The 22,822-nt window shown below is 43.5% G+C and overlaps 1 protein-coding gene across 3 annotated transcripts in view; it reads right to left on the minus strand.

Annotated features, from left to right (window-relative positions):
- The window catches only part of TAFA4 (TAFA chemokine like family member 4), a 106,841-nt gene that overhangs the window by 10,713 nt on the left and 73,306 nt on the right, over positions 1 to 22,822 (minus strand). For all 3 annotated transcript variants that reach the window (XM_064157055.1, XM_064157057.1, XM_064157056.1), the window contains one exon: positions 11,010 to 11,165. In XM_064157055.1, the coding sequence (XP_064013125.1) occupies positions 11,010 to 11,165 (156 nt within the window). The remainder of the gene's footprint in view (positions 1 to 11,009; positions 11,166 to 22,822) is intronic.

Genomic DNA, 22,822 nt, shown 5'->3' on the forward strand with positions numbered 1-22,822 from the left:
AGCATGTGGTTTCCTCCCTAGCACATACCATGAGAAAACACTGTCACTTCTGTCTGTTGGTATGTGCCAGAATGTAATCAAGCAAACATTCATTCTGGCTTGGCTCAAAAGTTAGGCTTTCCTGAAACATTGGAACCTGTGAATATTAGTACATGCATCCACTACCCTTTTGGAGCAGGGCTTAAGTTTTAACATACAGAACTGCTCCATTCATCTGCTGCTTTTAATCTGACTTCTTGTGAAATTCTTTACATCTGTCAACCTGTTTCAAAATGTTAATATCCAGCTGGCCAGTGACTGTGTGCTGAAAACCATGACAATAGGCTTGCCTATTTCATGGCATATATATATACAAAAAGGGTTCAATGTCCAACACACATCAACAAGGAGCTCTGTTTGATGAACTAGGCTCTACCCTCACCCAAATTAGCAAACAAGCTGACAGTGAAATGCAGTGAGATCTAGGTCAGGAAAACCACATGCTGCAAGATAGGGAAAACTAAGGGAAAAAACCCAACATTTAAAATCTTGCAAAGTATTGTTGTTGACTCAAATACAAGGTCAAATAATTCTGTCAATGATTAAATTACATTCAAAGTAGTCAATGGATTATGGTTATATCCATTTTCTGCACAGAAATAAACACCCTTCAGTAAGTACCTCCACCTTATCTAATAAACTAAAATACTGCTATGAAGGGTTAATTAATGAATGTGAGATTATATTTTCCAAAATTAACATTGTTTATTAATTTTGATATTCAGAACTCTTGCCACCCTCAAACACTAATTTTAATAATAATCTGTTCTTGCGCAGTCATGGAAACAATTTACAGACAACAACTACATCTGGAAATAATTTGCATAAATATAAACATAACTGAACTGGAAGAGAAGATTCTTGCAGCCAAATACTGCTTGTGGTTAATATACTGCTTGCCCACTAGATGGACAACTACCTGAAGGGAGGCAGTGGGGGTTGGTCTCTTCTCCCAGGCAACCAGCAACAGAACAAGGGGACAGAGTCTCAAGTTGTGTTGGATGTGGTATAGGCTGAATGTTAGGAGGAAGTTGCTTGTCAGAGAGAGTGATTGGCATTGGAATGGGCTGCCCAGGGAGGCGGTGGAGTCACCGTGCCTGGAGGTATTCAAGCAAAGACTGGATGTGGCACTTAGTGCCATGGTCTGGTTGATTGGACACGGCTGGGTGACGGGTTGTACTGGATGATCTTGGAGATCTCTTCCAGCCTGGTTGACTCTATGATTCTATGACTCAAAGAGCTTATGTCTGCTTCTTGCAGAAGGCAATGGTGAATTATAAGAGGCTTTATGCATTTACTCACAAAATATTATTTCCCAACTCGTGGGGCTAGCTACAGCTTCAGACAGTACCCGAACACTTTCAGGAAATTCTGTCTTTCCTGTCAACTGCTGAGACTTCTGATTCTTCCCAGAAGGAGGCAGACAATCTCTGACTTGGTCCTCTGGATGATCTTGTATCTCCAGGACTTCCCGTCTCGACAGGAGACGTTCAGGTGCAGGCAGGATGTCTTGCAATGTGCAGTCTCAGTGTCACACTGGCTATGCAGGCTGATCACATGGAAGCATTTAGAGCCTGTTCCTGGTAAACTTGTGACAGTGGAGTTTCCAGGCAAACAAGAAGGCAGTAAGCAATGGCTGCAGGCAACGTCAGGCACGAATAGAATGGCAGAGCACACTGTGTTTACCTGCATATTTCTTTTATCAGTGTGGCCCAGGACTAATGGGCCTTTGGACACAGAATAGCCAATCAGAATGGCAGTTACTCAAGTTGACCATACTAGGTGAAATCATAGGCTTGCTTTACTCAAATCTGGGAAAAGCACAGGCCTTGCACAAGGCAGGCACGAGCTAAGTGTGTGTACCTTGTTTACCACGGGACAAAAAACATGCCTGGGCAAGCCAGCACATGTATAAGCCTATTTCTAACTTATCCAGCCTAGCATAACAAGTACTAAACACAGATACATAAATTCCAGATGAGAAAGATTTACTTTATTTTTTTAAAATTTATTTTAACTAAAAATGCATTAAAAAAAATATAGCAGAAAGCTGCTCAATTGTCAGGTCTGAGCACTGTAAGCACAGATTGTCTAGATTTTGCAAAGGTCCCAGAGTTCTGCAGTCTTCCATAACCTGTAAGTATCTATTACTTGAGTAGTGTTACTTTCTTGTGAAGCATGTACAGTTTATGAGCAGTGATATTCTTGTCTGACATAAAGGAAAGCTAGAATCTGGTCACCGTTTCCTGCACTGTTAACACTGAAAGAGAAGCAGCAGACTCAGCAAAATTATTTGAAATTATTTAATTATATTCATTTGTTTGGTCAAGAAAGGAAAATGTCATTATATCCTGATAGCTTTACAGAGGCTGCTGCTCTGTATACAACATGAAATAGGATTCCGTAGTATTTTTGCTGCTGCCCAAGAAGAACTGAAACACCCTGAAAAGTTCAAAGACAATGCTGAGGTTAAGACAAATTGCCTCCATTCTATTTGCTAGTGGTTTCCAGCATGACTTCCACAAATTTATTTTTGTTGTGAACATAAGGAACCTAAAATCCAAACAGAATATATTTTCTAAATCCAAATAAAACATATTTAATGACATCTATGAAAACTACAGAGCATTAAGCTGCATTTATCACCAATTCCCAAAAGTGAAAGCATTTCTTTGTGCATCACTAAAAACTATCTACCTTGACAGACCAGGTGGGTGGTACTTTCTAGGCACATATTCAGTGAACAAGAACTAAATTATGTTCTTATTTTGTCCAAACACAGCTCTTAGTCATATGATCTGGTTTTAGACAGTCCTGTGAGGATCAGAGATTTTTATTTGAGGATCCTTACAGCTCCCCTCTAACCTGAGATATCCTATGATTTCAGACAAGAACTGCAGTTGCCAGCCACCATGTGACGACCAACAGCAGAGAGGCAATTGCTGCCCTCATTGAAATGATACCTATTGCTGGATGATGTCTGAAGTTCGAAGACTTTAAAAGACTACCACAAGCTCATTGATCTGTAATATATTTTCTTTTGATTAGAAAAGTGTCGCGGAGAGGATTCTGCCGCCTACGCCAGTTGTGGCAGAGGGGAGAAATTAATTGGTGTGAGATGATATTCTGTAAAAATATATAATTTGTTAATTCAATATTCTGAACTCTCACCACCCCCAGCCACTGAATTTTAATATTAAAAGGATCTACACAGTTATGAAAGACATTCTAGGATTAATACCAAACCATAGTGGCTGGAGAGCAGCCAGGAAGAAAGGGACGTGGGGGTGCTGGTGGATAATAGGCTGAAGATGAGGCAGCAGTGTGTCCAGGCATCCTGGCCTGCATCAGGAACAGTGTGGCCAGTAGGACAAGGGAGGTTATTCTTCCCCTGTACTCAACACTGGTCAGGCCACACTTGTCCACTTCTGGGCCCCTCAATTCAAGAGAGATGTTGAGGTGCTGGAAGGTGTCCAGAGAAGGCCAGCAAGGCTGGGGAGGGGCCTGGAGCACAGCCCTGTGAGGAGAGGCTGAGGGAGCTGGGCTTGTTTAGCCTGGAGAAGAGGAGGCTCAGGGGTGACCTTATTGCTGTCTACAACTACCTGAAGGGAGGTTGTAGCCAGGTGGGGGTTGGTCTCTTCTCCCAGACAACCAGCAATAGAACAAAGGGACACAGTCTCAAGTTGTGCCGGGGGAAGTATAGGCTGGATGTTAGGAGAACGTTGTGGCAGAGAGAGTGATTGGCATTGTAATGGGCTGCCCAGGGAGGTAGGGGAGTTGCTGTCCCTGGAGGTGTTCAAGAAAAGACTGGATGTGACACTTAGTGCCATGGTCTAGTTGACTGGATAGGGCTGTTTGATAGGTTGGACTGGATGATCTTGAAGGTCTCTTCCAACCTGGTTGATTCTAAGATTTATTTATTCTATGATTTATAACTTATTAATAACTATCAAACAGTTCAAACTATAAACAGAGAGAGGAGCTTCCCTGCAGCAAATACCGCTTGGGATCTATACATTGCTTGCCCAGCAAGTGAGCTGAAGCTCTTTTTGCTCTATGGCAGGAGGCAATAGAAATCAGAGGCATTAAAGCATTTACTCATAAATTCTGATTAATTATCAATCACCCTCTGGGGCTACATCACAGCCTATTATAAGTGTCCAAACTTCAGGGGAGTCTTTGCCCATGGACTTTGAGGCTGAAATCCTCCCAGCTTCAGGGGAAAGGAGAATCTTCCTGGCTTCTGGGGAAAGGACAGTCTCTGACCTTCTTCTCCTGGCAAAGGATGCAATCTCTGCCCGTCTCCTGGCTTCTTCTGGATGCTCTGTCCAGGGATTCTTAGGCAGGACCTCAGGTGCAGAAGGAGTACGATGCTGTGCAGTGTCAGCACAGTCTCACGCTGGCTACACAGGCTGATTGCACGCAGACAAGTGGGGTCTGCTCCTGGTTAACTCAGCAGCAGTGGTGCACACCAGGCAATAATAATGCAGCGGGTGTGCAGGTGTGCACAGCTGCATGGGAGACTGAGCTCCATAGGTAAAGGCAGGCAATACAGGATCTAATCCTGGTAACTCACCGCAGTAGCATGCAAATGTGCACAGCTGGCTGGGAGCCTATGGGAGATTCTGTCTCCATAATAACAGCAAAGCAAATAGGCACACAGGCAGGCATAAACAAGAAGCAGTGCTGGTGAGTCTAAACCTAATAATGCAAGAGTGAGAGAGCAAGGGAGCCTGAGCAAGTGAGTGATCAGGGGAGCCTGAGCATTTTGTTTACCTGTGTGCCCCCATTTATCAAATGTGGGCCGAGATTAATGGCCCTTTGGCCACCAAAATGACCAATCAGGTTGGCAGTCAGACAAACCTTACCATAATAGGCAAAAGCCACAGACCTGGACCTTCCAAATGTGGGAATAGCACGGGCCCTACACTAGGCAGGCATGAGCTGGGCATGTGGGGACTTACACAACTACCTTACACAATCAGGGGCCCTGGGCAGGCCAGACTTCATGGCACCAGGCCTGTTGTGCCTCTTTGTGCTTGTTTTATGTGTTTACCTCTGGTGCAGGCAGAAAAACATGTCCAGGCAGGGCAAGGCACATGTAAGCCTGTTTTTGGGCTTACGGGCCCTCCACAACCAAAAGTCCTTCCCTTCAAGCTCGGGGCAAAATACAAGGAAATTAAACAGCCCTGCACTCAGTAAAGAGGTGCTGAGAAACAAAATGAAAAGTCTGTATCAGAATGAGATATACAAACTCAAGACACAGTGTAGAATCCTACTGAATGATATGTATAGAGCAGGAAAAAACACATCTGATCCTGAGGCTAAGGAAAAAAAAAACACATCTGATCCTGAGGCTAAGTGTCCAGGCTCAGGTCAATAAGGGAGAACAAAAGGGAGCTGGATCTGTGGGAGCAGGCACTGCAGATCCCCCCTGCTAAGGGAACTGCCCCTGGAAACAGGGAGGGATGGATACAGATCCCTGTCAGGGGTAGTAAGGGAAATCCACCCCGGCCCTCTCCTCCTCTTCCTCTGCCCTTGCACAACAGGTATGAAGCCCTGCATGCAGAGGGCAGGGAGGATGAGAGGGCTGAGGAGAAGCCATCTGGGATGATGCCTAGGGTGGAGCAGTCCCCACCAACTGTGGTGACCAGCTCCACAAAAACCAAGAAAAAGAGAAGGGTCATAGCTGTTGGGGACTCTGTCTTGAGGGGGACAGAGGAACCCATTTGTCATCCCAACCCATCTCACAGGGAGGTCTGCTCCATTCCTGGTGCCCGGGTTAGGGACATCACCAGGAGAATCCCTAACCTAATCCAGCCCTCTGATTATTACCCCTTGCTGGTAATTCAGGCTGGCAGGGATGAGATTGAGAAGAAGGGCACCAGGGCAATTAAAAAGGAATTTAAGGCCCTGGGGAAATTGATAGATGGGGCAGGAGCACAGGTGGTGTTCTGCTCAGTTCCCCTTGTGGCAAGGGAGTTCACAGAGAGGAACAGCAGAACCCATGCCATCAACAGCTGGCTCAAGGGATGGTGCCAGCGGCGGCACTTTGGGTTCTTTGACCACGGGGGAACTTCTACTGCGCCAGACCTGCTTGATCCTGATGGGGTGCAGTTGTCTAGGAGGGGCAGGAGAGTCCTGGCACTGGAGTTGGCAGGGCTCATTAGGCAGGCTTTAAACTAGGTCTGAAGGGGGTGGGTGAGGCAATTACTCTCTGTGAGAAGGAGAGAGTGGGAAGGAAACTAGGGACAATTGAGGAACCCAGAGCCCAGCTGAAGTGCATCTACACCAATGCACGCAGCTTGGGTAACAAGCAGGAGGAAGTGCAAGTCCTGGTCCACCAGGGTGACTATGAGATAGTTGCCATTTCAGACACTTGGTGGGATGACAGGCACGATTGGAGTGCTATACTGGGGGGATACAGCCTCTTCAGGAGAGATAGGCAAGGGAGAAGAGGAGGAGGGGTGGCCCTGTATATTAGGGAGTCACTCCTTGCCACTGAGCTTGAGGTGAGGGACGAAGGGGTTGAGAGCTTGTGGGTTAAAATCAGAGGGAGGACTAACAAATCTGACATCCTGGTTGGAGTCTGTTACAGACCACCCAACCAGGATGAGGAAACAGATGAGGTATTTTACAAACAGCTGGAGGCTGTCTCAAGATCAGATCTTGTCCTTGTGGGTGACTTTAACCTGCCAGATATCTGCTGGGAACTTAATTCAGCAGAGAGGAGGCAGTCCAGGAGATTTCTAGAGTGCATGGAGGACAGCTTCATGTCCCAGCTATTAAGTGACCCTACTAGGGGTCAAGCTCAGCTTGACCTGCTGCTCTCCAGCAGAGAAGGGCTGGTAGGAGATGTGGCAGTGGGAGGCTGCCTGGGGTGTAGTGATCACGAGATAGTGGAGTTTTCAATATGCAGGGAGGTAGGGAGGCACTACAACAAAACCTACACCTTGGACTTTCGGAGGGCAAACTTCAGTTTGCTTAAGAAACTTATTTCCAAAGTCCCCTGGGCAGCAGTCCTTGAGAACAAAGGGGTCCAGGATGGTTGGACCTACTTTAAACAGGAGCTCTTGAAGGCACAGGAGCTGGCAGTTCCCACGTGCCGAAAGATGAGCCGGCGGGGAAGACGACCAGCCTGGATGAGCAAACAGCTCCTGAAGGAATTGGGGGAGAAAAAGAGGGTGTATCACCTCTGGAAGGAGGGGAAGGCTTCTCCTGATGTGTTTAAGGAGGTAGCCAGATTATGCAGGAGAAAAATTAGAGAGGCTAAGGCCCAGCTAGAACTTAGGCTGCCACCTCTGTGAAGGATAATAAAAAGCACTTTTATAAATGTATCAATGCTAAAAGGAAGGGCAAGAAGAGTCTCCACTGCTTACTGGACCAGGAGGGGAACACTATAACTGATGATGAAGAAGAGGCTGAGGTCCTGAATGCCTTCTTTGCCTCAGTTTTTAACATTAAAGAGGGAGGAGGAGGCAAGTGGCCTCTTGAACTGGGGGATGGGGTCGGGGAGCAGTGTGTTCCCCTGGAAATTCATGAGGAATTAGTTCAGGACCTGCTGAGCCACCTGGACACCCACAAGTCCATGGGACCAGATGGGATCCATCCCAGGGTGCTGAGAGAGCTGGCAGCTGAGCTGGCCAAGCTGCTCTCCATCATTTTCCAGCAGTTCTGGCTCACCGGAGAGGTCCCAGGAGACTGGAAACTGCCAACGTGGTCCCCATCCACAAGAAGGTTGGGATGGAGGAACCTGGGAACTACAGACCTGTCAGCCTGACCTCAGTGCCAGGGAAACTGATGGAACAGGTTATCTTGGGGGTGATAAGAGCCCACCTGAGGGATGGTAAAGGGCTCAGGTCCAGCCAGCATGGGTTTAGGAAGGGCAGATCCTGCCTCTCCAACCTGATCTCCTTCTATGATCAGGTGACTGCTTGGTGGATGTGGGGAGGCCTGTGGATGTGGTCTGTCTGGACTTCAGCAAGGCCTTTGACACTGTCCCCCACAGCAAACTGCTGGCTAAGCTGTCAGCCCATGGCTTGGATGGCAACACTCTGTGCTGGGTTAGGAACTGGCTGGAGGGCTGGACCCAGAGAGTGGTGGTGAATGGTGCCACATCCAGCTGGCAGCTGTCACTAGTGGTGTCCCTCAGGGATCAGTGCTGGGCCCCATCCTCTTTAACATCTTCATAGATGATCTGGATGAGGGCATGGAGTCAGTCATCAGCAAGTTTGCAGATGACACCAAGCTGGGGGCAGATGTGACTGGGTTGGAGGGCAGAAGGGCTCTGCAGCAGGACCTTGACCACCTGGACAGATGGGCAGAGTCCAAGGGGATGGCATTCAATAGCTCCAAGTGCAGGGTGCTGCACGTTGGCCACAACAACCCCATGCAGAGATACAGGCTGGGGTCAGAGTGGCTGGAGAGCAGCCAGACAGAGAGGGATCTGGGGGTGCTGATTGATACCCGCCTGAACATGAGCCAGCAGTGTGCCCAGGTGGCCAAGAGAGCCAGTGGCATCCTGGCCTGCATCAGGAATGGTGTGGTCAGCAGGAGCAGGGAGGTCATTCTGCCCCTGTACTCTGCACTGGTTAGACCACACCTTGAGTACTGTGTTCAGTTCTGGGCCCCCCAGTTTAGGAGGGACATTGAGATGCTTGAGCGTGTCCAGAGAAGGGCAACGAGGCTGGGGAGAGGCCTTGAGCACAGCCCTACGAGGAGAGGCTGAGGGAGCTGGGATTGGTTAGCCTGGAGAAGAGGAGGCTCAGGGGTGACCTTATTGCTGTCTGCAACTACCTGAGGGGTGGTTGTGGCCAGGAGGAGGTTGCTCTCTTCTCTCAGGTGGCCAGCACCAGAACAAGAGGACACAGCCTCAGGCTGCGCCAGGGGAGATTTAGGCTGGAGGTGAGGAGAAAGTTCTTCACTGAGAGAGTCATTGGACACTGGAATAGGCTGCCCGGGGAGGTGGTGGAGTCGCCGTCCCTGGAGCTGTTCAAGGCAGGATTGGACGTGGCACTTGGTGCCATGGTCTGGCCTTGAGCTCTGTGGTAAAGGGTTGGACTTGATGATCTGTGAGGTCTCTTCCAACCCTGATGATACTGGGATACTGTGTGATACTGTGAAATATAGTTACAGATTCTGTGGTTCAGCAACTGACTGTAGTCCCAGATGCTTGCAAAAACAAGTGAAGCATGGTAAAGCATTACCCTAAGGGATGAGGGGATTCAAAGTCTTCACTTGAGAAACCAAAATGTTATATTCATAATATTTTTTCATATTTAATTTCAACTATACTTGAAGAAAAAACAACTACTGAATTATTTCAACTACTTGCCTAGACTGAATTACATATCTAAGGTATGGCACATTCATATCTTTCTGCCATGGAGTGACAGGGTCACCTTTGCAGTCCTAAAGCAGATCTCGGACAATGCCTGATTTTTATTATCTGCTCTATGCAAAAGTATTCCTGCTGTTTGACTTCACTCAGAAATATAGAAGGTACTTCTGATTTCACAAGAAAACCACTTAATAAGTCACAAAGATAAAGCTGATTGTATTCCTGAGGCATGAAATGACTATCCAGGTGGAATAAATAGATAGACAGATAGACAGACAGACAGACAGATAGATAGATAGATAGATAGATAGATAGATAGATAGATATGCTTTCTTAAGTAAGATGTTCTCAAAACTTACAATATGTTATTAAAAATCAGATTGTGAAGCTTTTGTTTAATATTTAACTTGAAATTATTGTGATTCCATGTGAAAAATAATAAGGGCTGAGCTTATGATGAATTAATGAAATGGGGGATCTGGTTTACTTCTAGACTTTTTGTAAAAGAAAAATAAAAGAAAATTAAACAAACAAAACAAATTATGTCTTGGAGTATGATAGAATCAATCAGGTTGGAAGAGACCTCCAAGGTCATCCAGTCCAACCTAGCACCCAGCCCTGTCCAATCAACCAGACCATGGCACTAAGTGCCTCATCCAGTCTTTTTTTTAACACCTCTTCTTTTGAAGAGTAAGTCTTCACTAAGTTAACAAGAGCAGCAAGCTCTCCAGATAAGAGACTTTGATAGAGGAAAAGGGAGAAGGGTAACTCACAGTTTCTGGACTTCTGGTAAGCCAGAGAGGACAATGGTGGTGGCTAAGTGCAGAGCAAAGCTCAGGGAGGCAGGTTTTATACAGCCTCAGGATGCCTGGTCAACATTACAATCAAGGTCAGATTTTGGCTTGTGTGTATATAATCAATTTAATTATTAATTTCAAATAAGTTATGCTGTTAGAAACATAAGGATGGCAATGTTCATCTCTGTAAGGATTTCAAAAGGGAAATGATGGGATAAGGTAACGTATTACCACGCCTTTCCTTCATCAGGGAGGTGTCCTAGCTCAGATACTGCCTCCTATGCACAGCATGCTTGCTCTGCTCTCCAAACTGCAACGTGTTTGGGGTGACAACACAGGAAATTAACTAGATATGAGGCATCATTATAGCTGGTGTCCAGCATAAGAGCTCATTAGGCACATGAAATCTGTTTAGAGAACAGCTCTCAAAGTCAGATGTCCCAGCACTATATGCATGCCTAATCTCAGGGCTGTATCTATTATCCACTGAATTTTTAGCCAAGCTACTAAGCCTAAAGGCAAACGGAAGGGTTAATAGTTTAAGCTTGAAATTCTTTGCTTATGCTGTTTTCAGACTAGTTTTAAAGGAGAATTCTTGTATGAAAAAGCTAAGAAGTTTTATTGGCAGACACGAAATAGATGAGTACATATATTAAGAGGATTAATTACGCCCAGATTTATGCACGGACTCATTATCATCAATGCACAAAGATGTTTCCAAAATTAACCAAAGGAAGGATTACGCTTTTGAGGCAGTGGGAAGTCAAACAATCAAGGAGACTAAACTTCTTAAATAATCTTACTGAACCACGAGTGAGCAGGGAACTGCTTACCTTCCACGCACGAGGGCTGAGCCCTAGTGGTGCCAGCCACCTGCCCTGGGAAGCAGGAGCACTTGACTGTTTGTGAACGTTCTTCAATCCGGTTTTTATTGCAGCAGCGGTGCACTGCCACAACTTCACATGTCCCTTGCTTGACTTGGTGCTGGCCTAATAATTGCAGAGATAAGTGGTGGAGAACAAAACAAAATGTCAGCTCACAAAGAAAAAGCTACTTTGTACAGTCAGACAAGGCATGGAATCTTTTGAACCCCACTTTAAATCCCAGGAAGATGAAGGGGCAAATCTTGTAGGATCTGATTTATTTCCCAAGATTATTCTGTTTGCAGGATCATGGAATCATTTAGCTTGAAAAAGACCTTCAAGATCATCAAGTCCAACTGTAAATTCAGCATTGCCCAGTCCACCACTAATCACACCACTAAGCACCACAGAGTGTTCTTACTAATAAAGATTAGTTCATCACAACAAGCCAATTTTTCAGTCTGTCTTCCCTGGCCCTTAAAAAGCCATAGGGAGAAAAGGTGATTGGAGCAGTCAATTAGATGGATTAGACACGAAGACTTGGAGAGACAGAGCACACTCCTTCCTTTGGCTGTTCTGCATTAGATATTGTATTTACTTCTTTCCATACATAAAGAGACTCAATAGACAGGATAATATTTAATGAGACTCAAAAACGTGTAAATTGCTTGCTATGTCCTCATTACAGGTAACTTAAGAACAAGGTAGACTGAGAAGTTGTCACAGGTGTTTAAATTTTGTCAGAAAGAACTCCCACTGACCCGGAGGAAGCTTGGATTAAATATTCTATTTTACCACTTTCCTCTAAAGCGCCTCTCTTTTTACCGTCCTGTATTTCTCTATTTTTCCTTCCTCTCCTTCTCTTGCTCCTGCCTTCACATCTAATCACATTCCTGCATTGCCAAACTCACTCTCTGCCCTGCCTAAACCCCTTTCTCAGATACCCCCACTTAACATGACCCATCTCCTTTTTGCAGAAGTCATTTCCATGTCCTCACATTCATGAACAGCCTTCGAGTGCTTCATCTTGCATTTCTCTTGTCTTATTTAGAGCCTTGGATGGCTCTTATATGTGTTTGTAAAGCACCATGTAAATTAACAGCACTACAGAACAGGGTGAGTTTTTTCATAAGTGAGCTCCTTAGACACGAAGACACTATTGAGGTGTAGGTGTGGGTAATAACAAAGGCACAAAGCAGAGTAAAGAAAGGAAAGGAAGAGCACTCTGGAAACACAATCCTCCAAGTGACAAGCCTGGAGGGTTGTCCTCTTTCCTATTCTCTCCAAGCTTGCCCTGCTTTGCTTGCTGTTCTGTTTTTTTTCTACAGCATCTGTCACTAACTGATACCAGATACAGTATTTTGAGACAGAGAACACCTTGGTCTGATGAGATATGGGCAGGCAATTATTTCATCCATAAGATGAAATCTTACTGGGTGCTAAGATCGCTGTCCTTTTGGGGGCAGAATTTTTTATGAGTTAGGTGGGAAGTCTTCAACTTGAGAAGGGCTGGTGATGCAGTTTAGGCTTCTAAGGGTGTTTTTCATAAAGAGGAAAAAAAAACCCTAGCAAATTAGAGTGTTCAAACATGCATATCACTTTTTTTTTTTAACCCTGTCTTGGCGATGATCCTTTGCTGCATGTGTGTTTTAGTTTCACAAGTATTTCAAGCACAGCTAAAAAGCTCCCTGACTTTTGATGCCAAATTTGTATTCACAACAATTTCAGTGGACAAGAACCTAAGTACATGCAATCCCGGGAAGAGGTTGGTTTTTTATTGGTAAAAAGAGAGGCACTTTAGAGGAAAGTGGTAAAATAGAATATTTAATCCAAGCTTCCTCCGGGTCAGTGGGAGTTCTTTCTGACAAAATTTAAACACCTGTGACAACTTCTCAGCCTACCTTGTTCTTAAGTTACCTGTAATGAGGGACATAGCAAGCAATTTACACGTTTTTGAGTTTCATTAATAGTCTTCTATTTGTGCATTCAACATATAAAATAATTATAGAGAGAGAGGAGAAGCCACACTGTTCTTTTAAGCAAAATATGTTACAGCAGAAAAATGCATAAGCTGTTTCACAGAAAGTTGGGGAAATGTTGAAGACAGCATAAAATTCTCTTACATAGCTGCTGTAACATGTTTATCGGCAGACTGAATTTTCATGCAAGCACCTAACATCCATATCATAATAAACATGAAAAAAACGAAAACAGCTACCAGCTTGTAAGGCAGTGGCCTCTGTGAGGCAGTATGGAAAACAGAGAGAGAAAAGAAACTGGCTATGGCACTTCCTTCCAAAGTAGTGTTCTACAAAACACCTTGCATGACAACATTTGGAGTGGAAAAGCATAGGGCTGAGGGTCTTGACAAAAAAGGTTTTGTAAAATGAGGTTGCTAATTTCAAATAGTCTATTTATTGATTGACTGATTGAACCAGCAGTTCAAACCAAAACTCTTGGAATTAAACACGGACCATTTTCAGTGGTTTCTTACGGTGTTTGCAGTGGTGGTTTTGCATTCACTGGAGCCAGCAGAAAAAAATTCTCTTGACTTCAAGAGAGCAAGGTCACAGCCTGGACTGTCTTCTCAGGAGGAAATTTTATAAGGGAAGGAAGAAAAAAAAAATTAACTGCTCAGTCCAGATGCTTGAGCTTGCCAGGTATCTCATCTGAAAGACCAAGTGGCCAGGTCATCTTTTTAATTAAAGTCATTCTTCAACAGACACCGGATGCCAAGGTAAGAGTAGAATCCCGTTTTTCAGAAGGGATACCATAAGGATCAGACTAGATCCAGCCTCAACAATCAATACATAGCTGAAAGAATGTCTATTTTCAAGCTCAAATTCTGTTTCCTTTAGGTGAACAATCCTGCTAAGTCAATACCAAAATAAATCAAACAAGTTGGCCCCGAGCATACAGCTGAAAAAAAAACTGGGTCTCACATTCAGTTATCATGTTTGAATTTCAAAGAGGTGACAGTGTTCCCCTGAAGCACCAGGAGTCAACAGGCACACAGATGTTTGCAGAAGGCAAAATTAAATTACCTTGTGAGTGCATCCTTTGCCTTAGTAGCTGTTTTACTGTACACTTATTCATGTTTCTCAGCTACACAAGTAGGTAAGAGTAGGTGTCCCCTCTTCATCTGCTGGCAGGGGTAGGATGCTAAGGTTTGAAAGTGCTTCTGCCATCAAAAGAAGACATCATTCTCACTTGTCCCTAGTGTGCACTTCTTATGAAGTACAACAGTGCAAGGTACTAAAATACCAAAGACATCTGCATGCATCATTTGCATTAATTGGATTGCCCTTGTAATAGTCTTTCCTTTTCTATGTGTTCACAGTTTTATTTCATCCTGCTTGTTCTCACACATTTTAACACTTTTTATTCTGTTGAATACCATATTCATTTCTTCTGCAGGTGCTGAGCAAATGCTAGGTGTTAATATGCTATAGTCCCCTTTTTGCCAGTGTTCAGCAATTTGAACAAAAGGGAAAAATTCTTTACCTTAAAGGTGACAGTAATGACAGCAGTACTAACAGCACTGGAACAAGCTGCCCAGAGAGGCTGTGGAGTCTCCTCTGAAAAGTTTCAAAACCTGCCTGAAAGCAATCCTGTGCAACCTGCTCTGAGTGACGCTGCTTTAGCAAGAAGCTTGGGCTAGACAACCCCCAGAGGTCCCTTCCAGCCCTCACCATTCTCTGATTCTATTATCTAGAGGACGAGTGTGGAACTCACAGAGTGGCTTTCAGATTTAAGAACACACACAGAACATCTGACAAAGTGACCATCAACTCTGCCTATTCTCTGCCTGGGTACACTGAAACCTGTTGTAGCTACATTCAGGTGTCCAAAAGTGCCAAAGACTAAAAGAATATTCTCCTGCACATTTTAGTCTCCATCTTGCGCTCAATAAACCTTCATCTCAGGTATAAAGTACATTTAAGGTACAACAGCAGATAAACACAAGAACACTCTAAAAATATTTCAGATTCGACAGATTCTTAGGAAGCCAAGGCTTTAAAGCAGCAGGGACTGCAGAATTTTTACAGGCGTGAAGATCACAGTAAGTGAATTCTATGCTGGACACATCAGGGAATCCATTTCACAGAGAACTCCAATAAGAGATAGGGAGAAAGCAAGGCTGTGGAGAGCAAAGCCCCTTGGAACTTACATATAAAAACCCATAAAATTATAGCTCTTCACCCATAAACCTATTCAGCATTCATGAGACCACATCTCAAGTACTGCATCCAGTTTTGGTCACCACAGTAGGAGGGACATTGAGGCGCTGGAGCGAGTGCAGAGAAGGGCGATGAGGTGGGTGAGACATCTAGAAAACATGACCTAGGAGGAGCAGCTGAGGGAACTGGTGTTGTTTAGACTGGAGGAGGCTGAGAGGGGACCTTATTGCCCTCTACAACTACCTAAAAGGAGGTTGTAGTGAGGCTGGAGCTGGTCTCTTCTCCCAAATTACTAATGATAGGACAAGAGGAAATGGCCTCAAGTTGCATCAGGGGAGGTTTAGATTGGATGTTGGGAGGAAGTTCTTTCCTGAGTGGGTGGTCTGGCTGCCCAGGGAGGTGGTGGAGTCACCATCCCTGGAGGTGTTTAAAAGGAGAGTGGATGTGGCACTAGAGGCTTTGGTCTAGTGATGAAGGATGCTGGGATGAAGGTTGGACTGGATGATCCTGGTGGTCCTTTCCAACCATAGCGATTCATACTGATTAGATGTTGTGCTGAGGGATCTGGTTTAGTCAAGGACTTGTTGGTGTGAAAGTAATGATTGGACTCGATGATCTTGAAGGGCATTTCCAATCTCAGAAATTCTGTGATTCTGTGATCTGCAACTTAAGGGCTGCCAACATTTACAGTTCAAATTCAGTTACATCGTCACATTTAAATAAGAAAACTCTCCAAGGACAGAATACTTTTATCAGCCACAGGACTAGAGCAATGTTCCTGTCATAGAGTCTTTGAATACCATAGAGGGTTAGGTCTGCCAAGCCAGACATTGTGGAGGGCAGCAGATGAGCATTGAAAACCACGGAGCTCTTGATTAACTCTGGTAAGGTGTTTGGGACTTGCTACTCTCCACATAGGCTTCTCTAGAAACACTAATGCTGTTCAGGTTCACTAAGGACACTTTCCTGACCTCTCCATACAGCAGATAGGGCTTGCTAATGGAAGCAGCGTCCAGGACTCTCCCCTCTATAAATGGTCTTAATAACCTCAGGGACTGTGCACAAGAAAGTTCTGTGACCATTTCTTTGTTATCTATGGACTTTCCAGACCAGAAGATGATAGATTGTGTAGAGCTGCTAGGCAGCCCTCTCAGCTTTCAGAGAAGACAGTCACCTTCTCTGAAGAATAAGAAAGTACAAATCAGAAAGTTACTAGGCTTGCAAACCTTACAAACCAGCACAAGTGCTGGGACTGGAGCTGACTGAATGATCACCAGTGAAGTGTTTAGTCTCAGTTTAATAGGTGTTTTGCAGCTTATATGTTTGACAAGACCTTATTTTCCCTTGCTTCATAGAAGTCAGGGGGCAGATATGCAATTAATGTTTCTCAAACTCTACAAAACCCTCAACTGAATAGAGGGAAATACAACTATTGTTAACGAAATATCAAACACCATCGTGATATACTTCAAAACTACAAAGAAAATAGCAAAGAAAGAGGAAGGCTTTCAGAAGGTTGCTAGCCAATTCTGTCAACATCCATTTTATCTCTGACTAATCCTAATCACTTCCAAAGAGTAGTCTTCCAGTGCAATAGACATACAGGCAGTGTGCCTTTATCATCAGAAGTCCTAAGTAACCTCCTCTTTTTCTCCATTTATAGCTAAGATTAATATGGATTAGACACATTTAAAGAGAGTTTTTGTCTCTGTTTCACAAGCTGCCCCCACTGATGAAGAAAACAACTAGTACTGTGGAGAACAGAACATCCAGGCTGTAGGACAATATCATCCTGGCTCAGCACATTCTTCAGTAATCCTCAAAACCAGTAAGCTTGGTCTGCACAAAATCAACTGCATCATTTATTTAAAGGATAAGAGAATGTCTGTCAATAGGAAGATGAATGGCTATGGAAACTAGTATTGCAGATAACAATAAGAGAAACAAGTGAGTTTAGAAGTCAGCACTGAGGCTGTTTGGAAGAAAGCACTCTGAAAAGCTTGGCACCAGTTCATCTGTTCCGCAGCCATTTCCTGCTGGCTTTTGCTCACAAATATATGAACACACAGAAGAAGACACCAAGAGGTAAATAATCTTAGAAAAACACGTACATTAAGGGAAAGAACAGCTACTGGTTTTCACATTTTGTTTTTAACCAAACATATTAATGAGAAATCATCCAGCCCATGGGGTGTTTTTTTGGGGGAAAGGGTCTTTCTAAAGCTGACATTTCTTCTCAAAAGAAGCAGCTAGACCTTCTGGGCTGAGGATTTCAGCACAGTTTTTCCTTGCCACAATTCCATCAGCCACCGGACTTTTTTCATAATAATTTCAAATTCATGTAAGGGTCCTGGCCCAGATGCTCTCCTTCCTCAAGTATATACAATATTAATATATACACTTCTCCATCAATTATCTCTACTTATACAATTCAGTCTAGTTTCACTTGCAAAGTTTTGTCTTTTTGCTTTTTGGCAGTGAGAGATTGTTCAGCAAGTGTCACAAAATGCAGTTCCACTACTCTGCAGAGAAATAGACAAGAAATATCTTTCCATAATCACTTACCCATGACAACAGGCAATGTAAGATGTAGCACAATATTCTGGTTTCAGATGGGATAGAGCTAATTTTCTTCCTAGAAGCTGGTACAGTGTTGTGGTTTGAACTAAGTGTGACCATAATACTGGTAACACTGATGTTTAGGTGTTGCTAACTAGTGCTTATCTTCAGGTAAAGATTTTTCAGTTTCCCATGCTCTGCCAGTGGGCAGGTGCACAAGAAGCTGAGAGGAAGCACAACCAGGAGAGCTGACTGGAGCTAACCAAAGGGGAATTCCATGCCACAGAACATCATGCTCAATATATATAAACTGGAAGCAGTTGTCAGGAGGGGGACAGATTGCTGCTTGGGCATCTGAAAGCAAGTGGTGAGCAATTGCATTGTGCATCACTTGTCTTTTCTTGGACTGTATTTCACTCTCTTTTTGTTATATTCCTTTCCATTATGTTTTTTATTATTGTAGTAACTGAGCTGTTCTAATCTCAACCTGCAATACGTGTTTCTTCTCAGTTCTCCTCATCCCACTGGGAGGGGGAAGGAGTCGGCAGCTGCATGGTGTTTAGTTGTTGGCTGGGGTTAAACCACGACACACACACCACAAAATAAAGGGAGCAAGAAATTCAGGTTGCTATGCCTCACTCTCAGATTCCTCAAAAACATTTCAGGATTGTGGTTACGAGAGCTAACATCTGTAACAAAGCAAGCAAAGAGAGAAACAGTGATTTCCCAATGAAGGGATTGAGTTTGGTGCTCACACAATGCACGTGTTTCCAATCAAAGAGTTTCTCAGTCAAGGTATTCATGATTCATTGGCATGTAAAATGTCACAGTCGGCACTTAACTGGATGACAAAGGAAGCAGCACTGAATCGTTCTAACTTACTTTGGGCAAGAAGCAACGACGTGGGGAAAACAACAACTCTCAAAACAAGCAACCAGTTTGAGAGGAACAGTAGTGGTGCAGTAGATCTAGATGTGTATTTGGAAAAAAAGGTGAGTGACCTCAAAACCTGGTAATGAGCCCTGAAAAACTGATAACCTTTCAATGCAGGTGGAAGAACATGCTGACACAGCTGGAGTGAATCATGTAATACAGTGAATTCTCTAGCAAGTGTCAGAGGTCACATCCATATGGAGATTAAAGTCCCCTGGAATTAGTAGCATAGGTGACCTTAGATCAGACACAAGCACTGACACTTCTCCAAGGAATGAAGCATTAAATCTGAGTGGTCGATAAATCAAAACAGCCAAGTCCAAAGTAAGTGCTGTAAATGGGGGAGAGGGAGAAGTGAAAGGTCGCTGTAAATGAAAAGACAGGTGCACAAAGTGCAACCTGGAAGCAAAAACAAATTAAAACTCAAGCCACTCTGCCTGCTGAAGTTAACCAACAAGGACCGCCTTTCAGCCAGGCAGTAATATCCATCCTAGTTCAAGCACACATATCACTTGTACAAATGAAACCTAAGAGCATAAAACTTCATAATGCACCTTGATGTGAAGTGGTGATAATCATTTCCTGCAGGGAACCTTCTGCTGCACAGCTATTTCAGGTGAGGTAGAGAAGAAAATACAAGGGAAAATTTGGTTTTCCATCATAACTTGTAGCAAATGAGCAACATCGTGCTCTGTAATACGAAAGTATTTCCCACATGTCCCGTTAACACTCACTCTTGCTGTTACACTTGGGTCACTCTTTCCCTCTCATTTGTTCCTTCCTTCACGAATTCATCATCAGAGAAAGAGGAAAAGAATGAAACTAGCTCCCTAGAGAGATCTCTGCTTGCCTGAAGAAAGAGGTACACATGCATCTGTACAGGCCAGGCTTATGGTTACTCATCAGTTTGTAAGCAAAAATTAGATTTTCAGCCCCAATTGTGAGGGCTGATGGCCTCTAAAAACAGGGTTACTCTTGCCTTAGGAAAGGAAAAATAGTGTTTCTAGGACTGTAAATGATGAAGGATTGTCCCACATCTGTATCTGGCCCTTCATCGATGGCAGAAGCCATTCTGACCAAGATGTCATCAATTCAGCCTCATGAGGCACTGGGATCTGGATGAGTTCACTGTCTCAGCAGCTTGCTGCTGTTTGCAGCTGCTCCCCACACCCAAACACACTGCTGTTCTTGTACAATTTAATACCTTATATCTATGGCATGTCAGAAGTTCTTTAAATACTGTCATAAACTATAAGAAAGGAAGAAAAGGGAGAAAAACTCTTAAGTCTGTCTCTTGTACACAACATAATAAATGTTAAGGATTTGGCCTTGAGACCTTCTGAGCATTCCTCCACCACCTGAAATATCAGAAGACCATCTGAAGCTTAACAGTGTGAAACAAATGTTTGTAATCCACTAAATAGCAGAATTATTTTTAACTCAGTTCAAGGTCATTTCATCAGACAAGAAATATATTTGTTAGGGAATATGAAACAGCAATTGTCATCTAAGTCATTAGGCTCTGCAGATTGTTAACAGCAGTTGCCAGAAAACAAAGCAGGTGTTTGGGAAGTGTGCTAGTTTGAAGCTAGCTAGAATGTTTTGGTGAGAACTAGATGACAGGCTGTGAAAGGAAAACAATGGTGATGTCTACTTCCCTCATAGGCTTGCTGAGATGTACAAAAACAAAAAGCAAAACATAGCTAATCACTTCTCTTCTGCTGCTGGCGAGCTCTGAGATGGATCTCACTCTCTAACCTCACCCTCCATTTTCTTTTCTAATCCACTTTCCTTTCTAACCCTCCTGGCTAAATCTCCATTCTTCCTTGAGACTGGGGTAAGGTTAAGAAGGGTAGGGGCAAGGTGAAGGGGAGTTTGAAAGCCCGTCCTGGGGACTCAGGTTTCTGGGAGGGGAGTTGTGTTTCTGTATTACCTTTTACCTTGTATATTTCTGTATATAACTGTATATACTGAAATATGTTTGTATATTGTGCTAGCTGTAAATATAAGCTTCATTCATATTTCCAGAGCTGGCTGAGTCTAATTGGGGTGATTTCCAAAGTGGGGTGGGGGGTGGGGTGGGGGAACACTGAAACCATCACAGGAAGGAAGCATTTTCTTCATTTCAGGTGAAAAGTGATTCTTGATTCTCATGTCCGTGTAGAATAGGTAAAACTGAGGAGGGGAACCAAGGCACTTTTTACTCTGCTCCATTTCAGTATGTGAAACAGCTCAACTTCTGCTCTTCTGGAGTTTCTTTTTTAAGTACAAATGTGTGTTTCCCTCCTTAAATGAAATTACTTCTGTGACACAGTGAAGCAATAGGATTGTGTCTGAATTAGGCAGCTAGATGCAGGCAAATGAATAATTATTATTCATTGTTTAACCTTCATTTGAGAATCTGCTCAAGAAAGATCCAGACATAACTGTTGCCATTAAATAGCATGGTTTATGATAGCTTTTTCTGGTTGTCCTGTTTGACAGTGAATTTAAAGGCCTTTGGCAGCCAATCTCTCCATTAATTGCTCAGTGTTTACCAAAATCACACGGCAGTATTTGTTGCTACCCGGAGCTTTGCTTCTTGCAAAAGCCAGTGGATAAGAGTGCAGATTTGAGTGATACATTTCATTGCTGAAGTGAGATGAAATTTCATGCACTAGGCAAATCAGCCAAATGGAATTTGGAGGAAGGTTATAAGCAATCAGATCAGTTAATGCACTGGGCACTAGGCCAGCAGCTCCTCGCCTGGCCTTTAATCCCCGGGAAAGCCCCTACGTCCTGCTCACCACTGATTAATTATTTCCTGAGCTTGCCTCATTTTAAATCAGGTTTTATATAGCTGTAATGGTTATCTTGGGTTTATTCTGATGGAATTGACAAGGAAAGCATTGCAGTGGTCCAACTATAAGAATCCAGATGCTGGTTAAGCAATAACAGGTCATGAAGCTAAACTGCACAAATGCATTTTTAATTCTGAGCGGCATGAGGACTTTCAAATGGTTTCAGTGTATGCAGGCTGTATCCAACCTGGCTGCACAGCTAATTGAACTTCAGCTATTCCAACTATTCCACAACATTGACATACTTCTTTTAGACATTATTATTGAATTAAGGGGTGCTTCTAATACTGAAAAAATAACCCATCATTTCCCTAGAATGGTAGGGGTTGGAAGGGAACCCTGGAGATCACTAAGTCCACCATAACAGTGAAAGAGACAGCAATAAAATACAGTAAGGATCAAATAAAACTCAATTGAGAACCTGATAACCATTTCCCATAGGCTCGCATTATAACTCACAATCCTGACATACTGCTAATAATAACTAAAAGGAAGATCAGAATTCAGAAGTTGTGAGGGACTGTACATTTTCTGTTTCATACTGAAGACTCTTTTTTAAAGCTTCACCATTCACACTTATTTTTCCTTTTAAGGTTCTGCAGATCTCTTGGGCCTCTCACCTCCCACCCCTTGATTCTCTTCACTTAAGAATAGAGGCACAAATCTAGAATCTTGATATTTCAGTTGCAGGCTGTAACCCAAGAAAATCTCAGAAAGATGCAATTCAGAGAACCAGACCTGGAGGTCTGTCCTCAATATCTTTGAGCATACACAGGTGGGTAGTGCCACAACACACATCCTGTGATGAACTTTCACATTATTTCCTCCATGTTGCTCATATTATTAACCCTATAATCTTATACAGCTAATGGTCTTTTTGGTTGTTCTACCCAAATTTAGCTTTATTTGAAACTAGCATCAATAAAGATATTTCACCCAGGTGTACAATGTGAGCTGCTATGAACAAGCTGTATGAATGAGCAAAACAGAGTGTGAACAGACCCTTCTCAGAAATGCAAGAACTAGAAGACACCACGTTTTCTGCTCCACACATTCCCTTCCAAGTGCCAGAGAGCCCAACATTTTTTCCATGCTTATTAGAAAGGACAGTCCTTGACAATGATTAGACAGATTTTCCATTTTAATTAAGCCTTCTGCTTACAGTCAAAAATTGAAATATAGCCTTAAAATGGTAGAGAAGCTACTGAATCAGGTAACTGGTACAACAGGAACAAACTGGATAGTAACATCAAAAGCTTCCCTCCAAACT

This window comes from Pogoniulus pusillus, chromosome 16 (genome assembly GCF_015220805.1).
Source record: "Pogoniulus pusillus isolate bPogPus1 chromosome 16, bPogPus1.pri, whole genome shotgun sequence".
Lineage (NCBI taxonomy): Eukaryota > Metazoa > Chordata > Aves > Piciformes > Lybiidae > Pogoniulus > Pogoniulus pusillus.